At 38.1% G+C, this 15,764-nt stretch overlaps 1 protein-coding gene across 2 annotated transcripts in view; it reads right to left on the bottom strand.

Moving 5' to 3' along the window:
• Positions 1–3,196: 3,196 nt before the first annotated feature.
• Positions 3,197–15,764, bottom strand: part of septin5a (septin 5a) — a 38,970-nt gene continuing 26,402 nt past the window's right edge. For both annotated transcript variants that reach the window (XM_057832176.1, XM_057832175.1), the window contains 6 exons: positions 11,199–11,316; positions 11,018–11,119; positions 8,811–8,907; positions 8,591–8,726; positions 5,770–5,872; positions 3,197–3,847 (listed from right to left, as the gene is read on the bottom strand). In XM_057832176.1, coding sequence (XP_057688159.1) covers positions 3,788–3,847; positions 5,770–5,872; positions 8,591–8,726; positions 8,811–8,907; positions 11,018–11,119; positions 11,199–11,316 — 616 coding nt within the window. In that variant the 3' untranslated portion in view covers positions 3,197–3,787. The remainder of the gene's footprint in view (positions 3,848–5,769; positions 5,873–8,590; positions 8,727–8,810; positions 8,908–11,017; positions 11,120–11,198; positions 11,317–15,764) is intronic.

Genomic DNA, 15,764 nt, shown 5'->3' on the forward strand with positions numbered 1-15,764 from the left:
TATTTTTGTGGAATTTTATATTCATTTTCAAGCTTGAAAGGGAAAATGTAGCAGATATATCTGCAAAATATGTCACGTAGATCTGCTACCAAGTTCGGAAACATCTGCAAAAAATGTTTAAGTATTCAGATGGAATAATGGGAAATAAAATTTATGATGCAAGGTTAGTTACACTTCTCATGAGTAATGTCAACTTGATGCAATGTTTTCATAATTGAGGGACCCCACTGAACAACAACCACATTAGGTACACTTGCACAATATCAAAGTGCCAAGTTAGATTAATTTTTTTTAGCTAAATATATGTTTACAAACAAATTGTTCTTAAAGATTAAATTCTAAGGTGAAGGACTCAAAGTGTTTACGAATGCAATTTTACAAGTTTTTCAGAGTTGATGATAGAATATGTTTAAACACAACATAGGCGCAGACACTTTGTGATGCCAGTTACAGTATACCCACTCACATACAGTGCTGGCAAAAATTTTTTTATATTGGGACCCCTGCAATTCTGTCAGATCATGCTCAATTTCTCTCAGAAAATGACTGCAATTACAAATGCTTTGGTAGTAATATCCTCATTGATTTAGCTTGCAATGAAAAAACACAAAAGAGAATAAGAAAAAAAATAAATCATGATCATTTTACACAAAACTCCAAAAATGGGCCGGACAAAAGTATTGGCACCCTTTGAAAAATCGTGATGCTTCTCTAATTTGTGTAATTAACAGCACCTGTTACTTACCTGTGGCACATAACGGGTGGTGGCAATAACTAAATCACACTTGCAGCCCGTTAAAATTGATTAAAGTTGACTCAACCTCTGTCCTGTGTCCTTGTGTGTACCATAGAAAGGAAAGAAAACCAAAGAACTACAAAATTGTGAGGAAGCATGGGCAATCTCAAGGCTACAAGTCCATCTCCAAAGACCTGAATGTTCCTGTGTCTACCATGCGCAGTGTCATCAATAAGCCTAAAGCCCATGGCACTGTGGCTAATCTCCCGAGATGTGGACAGAAAAGAAAAATTAACGAGAGATTTCAACGAAACATTGTGCGTGTGGTGGATAAAGAACCTCGTCTAACATCCAAACAAGTTCAATCTGTCCTTTAGTCCAAGGGTGCAACAGTGTCAACCCGTACTATCCGTCTGTGTCTGAATGAAAAGGGACTCTATGGTAGGATACCTAGGACTACCCGACTTCAGACCCAGAGACTTAAAAAAGCCAGGCTGGAGTTTGCCAAAACTTACCTGAGAAAGCCAAAAACGTTTTGGAAAAATGTTCTCTGGTCAGATGAGACAAAAGTAGAGCTTTTTGGGAAAATGCATCAACATAAGAGTTTACAGGGGAAAAAAAACGAGGCCTTCAAGAAAAGAACACGGTCCCTACATTCAAACATGACGGAGGCTCCCTGATGTTTTGGGGTTGCTTTGCTGCCTCTGGCACTGGACTGCTTGACCGTGTGCATGGCATTGAGGTCTGAAGACTACAAACAAATTTTGCCGCAAAATGTAGGGCCTAGTGTGAGAAAGCTGGGTCTACCTCAGAGGTCATGGGTCTCGGAGCAGGACAATGACCCAAAACACACTTCAAAAACCACTATAAAATGTTTTGAGAGAAAGCACTGGAGACTTTAAGTGGCCAGCAATGAGTCCAGACCTGAATCCCATAGAATACCTGCGGAAAGATCTGAAAATGGCATTTTGGAGAAGGCACCCTTCAAAGAGACCTGGAGCAGTTGGCCAAAAAAGAATGGTCTAAAATTCCAGCGGAGCATTGTAAGAATCTCATTGATGGATACCGGAAGCGGTTGTTCACAGTTATTTTGTTCAAAGGTTTTGCTACCAAGTATTAGGCTGAGGATGGCAATACTTTTGTCTGGCCCATTTTTGAAGTTTTGTGTAAAATGATAATGATTTTTTTCATTCTCTTTTGTGTTTTTTCATTGCAAGCAAAATAAATAAAGACATTACTACCAAAGCATTTGTTATTGCAATCATTTTCTGGGAAAAATTGAGCATTTTCTGACAATTGCTGGGGTGCCAATACTTTTGGCCAGCACTGTACATACTGATAGACTCGAACACAAGTGCATGTGACAATGGTATTAATGACCTCACATGAAAGGGAAGCAATACTCGAATAAAATTGACTAAATTAGTAGCAGAATTGATTAAAAGTCAAATGGCTTTTACGTGCATTTCTTGCTACTATTAGAGTGCAATTTTACACCATCTCAAATTTTCTTAAATCAAGTCCAATCGTTTTCTACATCTTGTTTTGAGTGTTAAAGACTACTTAACAGTTTAATGTGTCAAAATTTTCCATTTACTTTAAGTAAATATTACTATTTGTTTTTATTAAGCCATTCATCTAAAAGTTGGTAATTTTTCACCTAAATCGAGAAATATCGCTTTCAAATAATGTTTTGAACAATGTATATTCTTGAATTAAGAACATTTCTGACAAGCAAGCTTTTTTTAGATTAAATAAAATAATTTATTGCTTAAAATTTGTCTTTTAATCTTATTTTTAGCTAGCTATTTTTTTTTTTTCAAGAAATCTGAGGAAAATTTACTTGAAGCGCTGGCAGATAATTTCACTTATTTCTAGTAGATTTACAATGTAAACAAGGGAATTTAACTAGTTTTAAGGAGTTGTCTGCAATGTATCCACCAGAAAACGTAATTCTGTGTGTGTGTGTGTGGGGGGGGGGGGGGGGGTTCTCCAATTATTAAACAATATTCTTTCTGCTGGGTTACCCAAAATAACGGTGTTGTCTGTCCCTTTAAAAGTTAAAAACAGAATTGTACTTTGCCATTGATTGTTTTGAATACTATCCCAAAGAGCCCAGCGAACTCGGAGAACGGCTGTTATTCATATTTATTAATTTCTATATCTTTCCTTCTGTTTGTACCAAAATACTGTATTTTTTCAATATATACAGTATATTTTTGTGTTTATATTTCAAACTTACCATTAAAAAAACAAGTACAAATCTTCCCCTTTTGAGCATAGAAAAAAAAAATCTTTAACCTCAAACTAACTGCTAATATCCTCCAAGACACAGACACCATTATGTTCCATTGTGTCTGTAATGAAGGAAGAATGGCTGCTACAGATAAATTATTCAAACGATAACATCCCACAAGTTTGACGACAGCCGGAAAGAATGCACAACTTCATTTACAGAAAGAGGAGGAACACGTTTATTATTTGTCATATTGGACAGAAGGAAGATGCACTTTTGTTTGTACTCATTCACACGCTGCTCTTCTTCATGACAAAATTCACAATTAAAAAAAAAAAAGCATCAATTATCCACTATTTACTAAAGCAAAAAACACAAAAAATGTTTTGATTATGATTTGCGTTCAAAGTTCACATTTGACATCTGGCATTAAGTGCAGTTAAAAAGCAGCGAACCAATGACAAAAAAAGCTGCTCCACATCCAAAACTGATATAAATAATGCATTCCTTATGATCACCATATTCATTTAAATAGATGAGAAAGACATTGTGCAAAGACTAAAAGGGATATTGTGGACACCAGATCAGAGACTTAATGACACGGTCACTCCCTTACACACTGAATAAAAAACACCATTCAACTCTAAATGTCGTACCCTGACTAAGTTAGGTTTTAATATGGTTAAACCACAGCTGGGGGTGTCGTGTGGGAGGGGGCCTCGAACGAAGCGAATAACCAGGCAGACGAGCTGTAAAAAAGCACCTAACTGAACTTGAATGTACAAACCAAAAATTTGTCGTGTTTGACTTCATGGCTAGTCTTTCTCGTGCATCTGTTGCTGCATTTTAGTCAGCATCTCTTGCATTCTCTTCAGCTGTTGGCACACACACATGAGAAGAAGCTCTTAGTCAAGTAAATGTATATGGCAGAAAACACAGACAAGACTGAAAAAGCAGTTTCTGCTCTTGCACTCCTCTTTAACAGAAACTGCTGTTTTTTAAGCCAAACCAACTGTTGTGTTTGATAGAACAATATGTCTATATGCTGTCATAGCAGATTCATGGCTCATTAAACCCCCGAACAATTTTTAATTTGTCCGTTTTACCCTGGAATGCCCCGTTTACGGACGTCGCGCAACCGCTTTTGTTTTAACCCAGCCATAAAACTAAGATAATTCATTATATTTATTATTCAAAATGTCTGTCATTTTTAACTTAGAATCATTAATTGATGTCTAATATTTTGTTAAAAAAAAAAAAAACACTTTAAAAAATTATTCACTCGCATATTTCAAACTTTTAAACAAATGACGTCACAATGAAAAAAGATGGCATCCGTAAAAAAAGTCACGGATATCTACCTCATAACTATCGCTTAATTGCATTTTTTTTTTTTCATGTCACATTTTCTCCGAAATGTTAGATGATAAATAATCGATCCAAACAAAGAAAAATGGAAAAAAAAAGTTTAAAGAGGTAAATATATGAAAAAGAAAATCTCAACCACTCCTTGATGTCTGCGATTTCTGCATCGCGACCCTTGTTATATTGCCATGTTTCACCCATAAAATCCCCCAAAAAATCCAGATGTGGGACTTCACAACTGTGTCTTAACACTCAGTACGCGATAATATCTCGTTAAAGTCATGGCGTCTGTAATTCTGCTCTCGCGTGCGCTCGCCTCTCGATAGGGTTTTGCTGTTTAAAATTTTTTTTTTTTTTTTTTTAAATGCCCTCCTGTTCAAAATTTTTCTTCCCCTAGAAAATTGAGATTTTCAGCTTTCCAATGATGTATCACACATGCATAGAGGACAATTTTGAAATTTGGCCAAATTGGGTGTCTCAGAGCGGAACATCAAGTCACCTCGGAAATATATATATGTATATATCATTGAAATCTCAATTTTCTGGGGGAAGAAAAATTTGGAACTGGAGGGCATTTAAAAAAAAAATTAAACAGCGAAACCCTATCTGGAGGTGAGAGAGAGAGATTTTTGGGGGAATTTTATGGGTGAAACATGGTAATATAACAAGGGTCGCGATGGAGAAATCGCAGACATCAAGGAGTAGTCGAGATTTTCGTTTTCATATATTTACCCTTTTAAACGTTTTTTTTTTTTTTCAATTTTTCTCTGTTTGGATCCATTATTTAACATTAACATATCGGAGAAAATGCGACAGTAACAAAAAAAATACAATGAAGCGATAGTTATGAGGTAGATATCTGTGACTTTTTTACAGACACCATTTTTTTCATTGTGACGTAATTTGTGTAAAAGTTTAAACTATGCGAGTAAATAATTTTTGAAGTCCTTTTTTTTTTAAAACGAAATATTACACATCAATTAATGATTCTAAGCTAAAAATGACAGACATTTTTAATAATAAATATGATTAATTACCTTAGTTTTATGGCTGGGTTGAAACAAAAGCGGTTGCGTGACGTCTGTAAATGGGGCTTTCCAGGGTAAAACTAACAAATTAAAAATAGTTTGAGGGCTTAATGCGCGATGAATCTGCTATGACAGCATATAGACATATTGTTCTATCAAACACAACAGTTGTTTTGGCTTAAAATACAGCAGTTTCTTTTAAAGAGGAGTGCAAGAGCAGAAACTGCTTTTTCAGTCCTGTCTGTGTTTTCCGCCATATTTAAATTTTATTTTAGTACAATAACTGCCATTGATGGCGATGGACATCCAATTCATTTATAGTGGCAGTAGTGCTGCCAGCCCCTCTCCTCTACCATCGTCAATGACAGTGAATGAGATTGTGGGAGGGAGGTGTATGATCTTACCTCCTCATCTTTCATTTTAATCAGTTTTTCAGTGTCCACATCCGGGGTGGACAGCGGCAAGATAGGGATGGGGCTCTCCATGCGATTGTCCTGGGCCAGTTTACTGGATAAACAGACAGAGGTGGTGAAATAGCACAATCTGGACTGAAATCCACAGCATCAGCACTTGGCTCATTCCAGTATTCGGGAAAAATAGTTTATTACACACTGTATTCAGCATTAATTGGTAATACACTATCAAAGACTTGATTAGCTCAGCCTTCAGATCAACAGTCATTTTAAAAATTATATGATTTCATACACCTTCCGAGTAGCATTGTGACTTTACATTGTTGGTGAATTCATGACCTGCATGAGTGTTCTGTTAACAAAGACACAAGGAAAGAAAGCCTGACTTGTTCTGCTTTCTTAAGAGAAGCTAAATTCCTTTGTCAAATCTTGCAAGCGCCACAATATGTTTTCATTAAATACACATGTTTTATTTTTAAAACTGAGCCGCATCAGAGGGCTCACAGAATAGAATAGAATAGAATAGAATAGAATAGAATAGAATAGAATAGATATATTGTCATTGTACATAGTATAATGAGATTTATAGCTTTGCCATAATGTGCACCACATAAAACGGGCAAAAGTACAATAAGGCTCATATAAAAACATGTTCCAGTGTACACAGATTAGGAATAAAGTAGGACTGTTAAACGATTAAAATTTTTAATCGAGTTAATTACAGCTTAAAAATTAATTAATCGTAATTAATCGCAATTTAAACCATCTATAAAATACGCCATATTTTTCTGTAAATTATTGTTGGAGTGGAAAGATAAGACACAAGACGGATATATACATTCACCATACGGTACATAAGTACTGTATTTGTTTATTATAACAATAAATCAACAAGATGGCAATAACATTATTAACATTCTGTTAAAGCGATCCATGGATAGAAAGACTTGTAGTTCTTAAAAGATAAATGTTAGTACAAGTTATAGAAATTGTATATTAAAACCCCTCTTAATGTTTTCGTTTTAATTAAATTCGTAAAATTTTCACTCAAAAGATCAACTAGAAGCTCGCCATTGCTGATGTCAATAATTACACAATGCTCATGTTGTGCTGAAACCCATAAAAACAGTCGCACCCAAGCGCCAGCAGAGGGCGAAAAAACACCAAAAAGCATAAGTAACAAGTGGACATGACACTGTGCTGTCATTTTAATCTGTTTGAGCAGGGCATGTGCGTTAAATGCGTCAAATATTTTAACGTGATTAATTTAAAAAATTAATTACCGACCGTTAACGCGATTATTTTGACAGCCCTAGAATACAGTGAATAAGTGACTAGCAGTAGGTGGTGATGTAGTGGTAATATAACAATGTGTATATGACAATTTACAGTACAGTGGTACCTCTAAATATGAAGTTAATTCGTTCCAGTACCTTGTTTGTAAGTTGAAATGGTCGTTCGTCGAGCAGGATTTTCCCATAAGAATACATTATAATTCCATTAATTTGTTCCAGAGCCTGAGAACCTAACCTAAATCCTTAATCAATACTGCTGGTACAATTACAAATGACAATTACACATCACAAAACAAATAAACTATGAATAAAAATCTGACTAATAATATAATAATAATTTCTGTCATAATGTAACGAATCGAGTTGTAATGTGGCGGATTTGTTTTGTGTGCTGTACCTGAATGCACCTCGTGGGTGACGTGACAGTGAGATAAGTGCAGTAGAGATTTTACTTTCTCCAACTCCGGCAAACAGTAGGTGTTGTGTTGCACAAGTTCTGAAATAAATGATTAAAAACCTAACGAAGCTGGCGATTTCTTTGGCGATGTTACCAAAATAATACTGGTCACCTGAATTTAAAAGACTGTCAAACGGAGGTCGGAGGAGGACCGTCGAGATCGCAGACATTCTACGACCATATTGTCAAGGCAGTTCACGGACGCGCACACCACGCTCATATTTTTCTATCATTTCCATCTTCATTTTAATGGTAAGTGTCACCACCTGCACTAACCTTCTTGGAACCTATGATGATTTCTCTTGCAAGAAAATCCGTCGTGTGTCCGTCTTGCGGGAAAACAGAAACAACAGCACTGTGATAAATCGTCGTATTTCGAGCATGTCGTCGGATGTAGAAACAAATGGCGAGCAGAATTTACGTCGAATGTCGAAAAGATCGTGTGTCTAAGCAATTGTATGTAGAGGTACCACTGTACTCAGACATGGAGGCAGATTGCTCACTTGATACGAGGGCGCAAAAGACATTTTGCGCGTAGATATTGATGAAAAAGTGCAAAAATGCTGTAATGTAACTGTACAAATATGGTATAAGCTGTACCCAGATTGGGACAGATATCTGAGAACGTATTACTTAGTGAGATGCATGTGACAATGTAGTGGCATAAGCAGTGCAATGACAGTGACATTTTAGGGCAATCTTGAGTTGAGTATGGTGACAGCTCTTGGAAAGAAACTCTCAGTCTGTTTTGGGTGTTATGACTGTATAACCTGCCACAGGGCAACAGGTTGAAGAACCGCAGGTTGCCGACCCCTGCCCTACCTATTATTTATTTTTATTTTTAAACACTATACGGCGGGAATATCAGATGCAGTTTAAAAGTGACTAATGTGGACCTTTAACTTGTGAAAAAATATTTACAAAATATACAATATTTTCTTCTCGCTACACTTTCCCCTAGGACAACTAGTTGACTAACTAGGGCCGGCCCTGCATATAAATAGGTGAAGCCATCAATACTGTCCCTGACAGCTCCTCCGTGTTAAGAAACACACCATACCTTGTCATCTCCTGTATGCACTGCGCTCTGTAGTTCTCATAGTGGACGTCACATGTGACATCTTTGAGATCGTGCATGTGCGAGCGGATCAGCATGTTCCTAAGCTTCACAAAGTCACAGTGGGATTGGTTTTCCACTGCGTGGCATAAACACATTCCACAAAAAACATTATTTTTAAGAATGTGATCTGGAGGTAAAAAAGTAATAATATTGTAAGCACCTTCAACGATTCCCCAGGGGTACAGCCGCCCTCGTACTCGTTGTCCTCGAGCTTCCACCACTGTGTTACTGCCAATCACGGCGAATGGGGTGCACTCCTGCGCACATGTACAGACTTATTTCTATAGAGGACCAGGAGTGTCAAAATACAAATAAATAATTTATCGGGTGAAGAAGACTGGGTTATTAGGACTTTTTTTAATGGTGACAAAACAACAAAATTATCCAAGATGGACAAGGAAATTGTAAAAAAAAAAAAAAAAAAAAAAGTATTCTTTGTAATAAATTATTAAATAAAAAAATTGTCGAAGTGTCAGATCGGTACTCGGTATCGGCAGATACTCAAAATCAGGTGACTTGGATTCAAACTCAAAAATACAGTGGGGCAAATAAGTATATAGTCAACCACTAATTGCGCAAGTTCTCCCACTTGAAAATATTAGAGAGACCTGTAATTGTCAACATGGGTAAACCTCAACCATGAGAGACAGAATGTAGAAAAAAAACAAAAACACATTGTTTGATTTTTTAAGAATTTATTTGCAAATCATGATGGAAAGTAAGTATTTGGTCAATACCAAAAGTTAATCTCAATACTTTGTTATGTACCCTTTGTTGGCAATAACGGAGGCCAAACGTTTTCTGTAACTCTTCATAAGCTTTTCACACACTGTTACTGGTATTTTGGCCCATTCCTCCATGCAGAGCTTATCTAGAGCAGTGATGTTTTGGGGCTGTCGTTGGACAACACGGACTTTCAACTCCCTCCACAGATTTTCTATGGGGTTGAGATCTGGAGACTGGCTAGGCCACTCCAGGACCTTGAAATGCTTCTTACGAAGCCACTCCTTTGTTGCCCTGGCTATGTGTTTGGGATCATTGTCATGCTGAAAGACCCAGCCAAGTCTCATCTTCAATGCCCTTGATTTTCTCTCAAAATCTCTCGATACATGGCCCCATTCATTCTTTCCTTTACACAGATCAGTCATCCTTGTCTCTTTGCAGAAAAACAGCCCCAAAGCATGATGTTCCCACCCCCATGCTTCACGGTGGGTATGGTGGGATTCAGTATTCTTTTTCCTCCAAACACGAGAACTTGTGTTTCTACCAAAAAGTTCTATTTTGGTTTCATCTGACCATAACATATTCTCCCAGTCCTCTTCTGGATCATCCAAATGCTCTCTAGCGAACCGCAGACGGGCCTGGACGTGTACTTTCTTCAGCAGAGGGAAACGTCTGGCAGTGCAGGACTTGAGTCCCTGGCGGCGCATTGGGTTACTGATAGTAGCCTTTGTTGCTGTGGTCCCAGCTCTCAGTAGGTCATTCACTAGGTCCCCCTGTGTGGTTCTGGGATTTTTGCTCACCGTTCTTGTGATCATTTTAACGCCACGGGGTGAAGAGGTAGTTGGAAGTCCGTGTTGCCCAACAACAGCCCTAAAACATCACTGCTCTAGAGGAGATCTGCATGGAGGAATGGGCCAAAATACCAGCAACAGTGTGTGAAAAGCTTGTGAAGAGTTACAGAAAACGTTTGGCCTCCGTTATTGCCGTCAAAGAGTACATAACAAAGTATTGAGATGAACTTTTGTTATTGACCAAATACTTATTTTCCACCATGATTTGCAAATAAATTCTTTAACAATTAAACAATTTGATTTTCTGTTTTTTTTTTTTTTTCCACATTCTGTCTCTCATGGTTGAGGTTTATCCATGTTGACAATTACAGGCCTCTCTAATATTTTCAAGTGGGAGAACTTGCACACTTAGTGGTTGACTAACTTATTTGCCCCACTGTATGTGATCAGGACAACTACAATTTTTTCATTTCAAGTTTGATTTTGTTGAACAGATTTTTCCCACTTTTTTGGGATTTTTTTTGGTATTCTTTTACCCTTGTGCAACATGAAATAATTTAATCTGTCATTCACCCATCAAACTCGGTGCGCATCAACTTAGCAGGGTTTGTGCAGATAAAAATGAAAAACAAATAAATAAGTGTTGAAATAATAACGTATTTAATTACACATTTTATTATTTCTAAATTATGCCAGTACTTACTTTATTTTAGCCCTCCTGGTTCTCCAGATATTTCTACAATCACTCATTTAGATAAATCACGCTTTACAGACAAAGGTTTTCGCCAGCAATTTGAAATGTCTAAAAAAAGTATTTTAGTAAAGCATTGTAAGTGACGTGATCAATGCTCACCTTCAGCTCTTTGTCAAGTTGTTTGAACTCCTCATCCTCATCTGAGTCACATTCAGGGAACTGATAGACTTTAATGCCAAACTTGTCGATTTCCTCTCGTACCTGCCCTCGAGTACGCACATTCACATCAGTATCGTAGCATCAAGCACACTGTGAAAGTATATGTACAGGTTGCACTCACTCGGTCCTTCAGCTTCTTGATTTCGCTGGGTGTGAGGCAGTCGGCTTTGGCGATGAGCGGGATGATGTTTACCTTTTCGTGTAGAGCTTTCATGAATTCAACATCCACTGGACGCAATCTGGGTCAACAAAAAAAAAAGGTCACCTAAGTCTTTAAACCAGGGGTTATTCTGGCGCTTGTGATATTAAAGAAGTTCAACTTTCTCAAAGCAGGCAGATTAAGTAAGGCTCACTGTTTTGTTAACAGAACACTCACATAGGACAGTAATTCACCAACTATCTAAAATCATGGTTGCCACTCAGAAGGCGTACCCACAAGACCATTCATGGGCACAACAACTTCTGGGTAATCCTTCCAAGTGGCAAACTTCATATTACTCAGTTCACTCACACAGGTCTATATAAAGTCAGAGTTTACCACTCGGAAGTCTTTTGTGAATCAAGTGGTGCCTGTGACTTTACATAGTCGGTGAATTCATGACTTGCGTGAGTGTTCTGTGGATAAAAGTGTGTAAAAAGTGAACACTTGATCGTGTACTAAAAGGAGACTAAACTTGATTATTAAGTCAAATATGCACCATAGATAAATACATGTATGGAGAGAGAGCGAGAGAGAGAGAGAGAGAGATGTATATAATTTGTATTAGTGTGATATATTGTGAGACTTCGCATCCCAAAAGGTTATCGATATCGTTTTAAAGAAGTGTCAAGGTTTAAAAAAAAAAAAAAAAAAAAAAAAAAAAAAAAAACAAGTTACTAACAAAATCTTCCACCATAATAGTGGCCCAAAATGACCTCGTTACGAGGCATTAGCTGCCACTGATGGCCACAGCGGTGGGAGGGGCCCATTTGAAGTGGGATGGGGTCATTCACTTCCACCCTCCCAGTTCAAATGGATCGGACATTTACTAATGATAAATTTACAGTAGAAGGATGAAGATGGCTTGTTTTTCTGTTTATTAGTTGTTTTGTAGAATATCCTAGAATGATTTCCTGACCAATGTACCCATAATCGTTGTATTGCCATATCATGATCGTTATCGTGAGCTTCGTATCGTATCATATCATGGAGTACCAAGAGTTTCCCACCCCTAATTTCTATGTATACATACAGTTGATCTGACATAATCATTCCAAATGTTAATACTGTATTTACGTGCGGCTGCCAGTGATGTCATTTCTGTGGAAACTGTTGGAATGGCTCTTTGAGTGTTAAAGTTTGTCGACCCTTGCTTTAAACCAGGGGTGTCCAAACTTTTTGCAAAGGGGGCCAGATTTGGTGTGGTAAAAATGTGTGGGGCCGACCTGGGCTGACGTCCTTTACGTAGAACTATATATTTAAGCAAATTTTAGCAAGCCATTCTGTGTGTCACATTTGCTTTATTGTTTTTTTGAATTCATAATTTCAACAATCTCGCAACTACCCTTTGTGGCGTACTCTTTCGACTCTCTGGCTCTTGTGAAATACTACTGCTGTGAAAGTAAACTAGCTTCAAGTTGCTTCAATTTCTTGCTACGTATTTTCCCAGTAATCTTGTCGTACATGTCAGCGCAGGGGTCGCGTTAACCGAATATTTTCCGTCGTTGACCGGTTTTTTAAAATGGTGACGGAAAAAACTGAAGTCCATCCGTCATTTTGACAGGTTGCAATTCACACCCCAGACCACAGGGTGGCGAGTGAGCATATTAATTAGCTATTGTCTCTCTTGATGCGTGACGTCGTTGGCCTTACTCGGAAAAATGTCAAGGCAACTGAGTGTTTGCCTGGCACGGCCAGACTGTTCTCCCTGTATTTTTCAAACACTGAGAAAAGTCTGGGACACAGCCTCTCGAGTAGGTACAAAATCAATCGACAAATCAGATTTGTTTATTTGCGTGACGTGTTCTTCACGAGCAACGTCACTCTTGCGCGCCGAAAGTCGTCTCTATAACAACACGGATGGCGAACGGGAGAGCCGAGAATATGTTCCAATCCGCGGTAAATTCTGTTTTAAATGAGCTAAAACACATCGACACGAGTCATTGACAACAGTCTGTCTCGCGCTAGCCATGTTGAATAAACTCCGTTCTCCTCGTATGTTTACTTCCGCGTGCAAGTCCCTCGTCCTGCCCTCGTCGCTTTGCTAACGGCACGTCTGCCCGTCGCTGATTGGTGCACTCCGCTGTCTGTTTGCCTCTTGTTAAGCTTGTTCGGACAGAATATTAATTAAAAATGAATGAAAACTAAATACTATTGAATATGTCATTATTATCATTTTAAAAATGTAAGTGACGGGTAAAAATAGATTATGACTGGATTTTTATGACACTGTCAGTCAAAATGACAGACAACGAAAAAGTCTAGCGCAACCTCTGTGTCAGCATTTCTTGTTTGGTAATATCGCCTCACATTGAACAATTTAAAAGCAGCGACTGTCTCTTTGCAAATGAGGCAGACACAGTTGTTGCGTATCTTAGTGAAGAAATAGTCTAATTTTCACCTATCCTTGAAGCGTCGGCCATCGCAGTCAACTTTCTTATTTTTGTTGATTGTCGCCATTTTAGAAAATTGGGAGTAAAGGGTCACACAGGGTAATGTTGCTTAGAGTGCTGCTGCCTTTTAGTGGGTAAATGAGGAGCAGCATTTAGCGTGTAAGCTACTTCATATGCCGGTAGCAGTACTGCTGACCAATTTATTAGGTCTGTGTGTGGGCTAGACGTTATTGATTTTATGACAGAGGCTGGGGGCTGGATGAAATTTGTCCACGGGCCGCATTTGGCCCCCGGGCCGGACTTTGGACATATCTGCTCTAAACAATTAATCAACTATCAAAATAGTAAGGGTGTAAGGGTACATGTATTTGTATTGAACCGTTTCGGTACGTGGTGTTCGGTCCGGAACGGAGGAGTACCGAACAAGTTTCTGACGTAATGTAACCCTTACTTTTCGAGGCTGTGAGTCGATCGGGTTACAGTTTCTTGGTGTAGATTATATTTACTCCGTCTTCTCTACTATAATGAGGACCAACACGGTAGGACAGTATAACCCAGAAACGTCAAAGGCGCGACAATGTGGCCACCGCGAGAACGCAGTGAAACGCAGGCGATAAAGTCAATCAGCCAATGCACACCAGCCGCAGCGTGGCCGCGTGTTAGAAGCAGCTCAACACGACACGTGCAAAAAGAACGGCAAAGTTTATTATTTGACGCGAGAGGCGACCCTCATGCGTCAATACTACTAACGGTAGCTAGGATCGGGCAGACCGGAAGTCATTCGTGTAAAAATACGGTGGATCCGGTCGATTTTCAAATATGCAATCGTTCGTAAACCACTTTTTGAGTCCTTCAGATCTCTTGAGTGGTAGATCGGGGCACAGTTGACATGTCTTTGTTGATTTACTGCTGTGTATAATAATAACCAACTCGGCCCCGTGTTCAATACAAAACCTTTCTACCACAACAAAACAAGTAGGAACTAATATTCACATAGGAACAAAAGCTATACAACATAAAATATACAATATAAATGAATACTACATCACATTTGTAAAATATAAACACATAATAAAATACATAATAGCCCATATAAATAAAATAAATTGAAATGAGCTAAGACACCTGTAATTAAAAAGAATAATACACAGATCCTGCTTACACAATTAAATTTATTAATTTCTGTGTGGCGGTTTAACTTGAGAAAATCCATGATTGAAATGATTCATTGAGGCATTTCATTTGTAAAATACATGTTAAAATCTTTGTCATTGGGATTACTTTTCTCTTTAGCACAGGACTTTTTTTTCCTTCTTTCTTTCAGAAAGAAAGCTGACGAATACCCAGGGTCTGAAAGGCAAATTGTTGTTGGATTATCTTTAAATACCCGCTACTTTTTGAGCAGAATTCTAGCTTTGTATAGGCTAATGTTCCTATTGTTGAAAGCACAAAGGTGTGTAATAAACAACTAGCACATTTAGATTTTGCATTTTGTTTTCTTACTGTACCGAAAATGAACCGAACTGTGACGTCAAAACCGAGGTACGTACGAGATTTTTGTGTACCGTTACACCCCTACAAAATAGTATCCAATTAATTTGATAATCGATTAGTTTTCGATGTTGTTAAGGAATCTTGGCAACCCAAGTTGGCAGACGTAACAGCCCTCCCCGAAGGAAACCACAATTACGATGTGGCTTGCAAGAAAGATGAGTCTGACACCCCTGATTTCACTCATTTACTACCATTGATAGACGCCCAATCCATTTGGACTGGGTGGGTTTAGCAGTGAATGATCACTTTTAGTTCAAATGAATTGGACATCTACTGCTGTCACTGACACCAAAACCTGATCATTTGCTGCCCAGCCCTCCCAGTTCAAGTTGATCTGGCATTTCTGTCAATGGCGGCCAAAGAAGTTTGAGTTACACGGGCCATCGTTAGTGACTCTCAAGGCCCTGTACAGATTAGATTGACACGGCAACAGATAAAGGCTGAAATACGATTAGACGACACAAATGGAAGTTTAATATACATGTAGTGAAATCTACTTAGCACAGATAAAACCAATGAACTGAAGAATTTAAATAGGTTA

This window comes from Corythoichthys intestinalis, chromosome 3 (genome assembly GCF_030265065.1).
Source record: "Corythoichthys intestinalis isolate RoL2023-P3 chromosome 3, ASM3026506v1, whole genome shotgun sequence".
Classification (NCBI taxonomy): Eukaryota; Metazoa; Chordata; class Actinopteri; order Syngnathiformes; family Syngnathidae; genus Corythoichthys; species Corythoichthys intestinalis.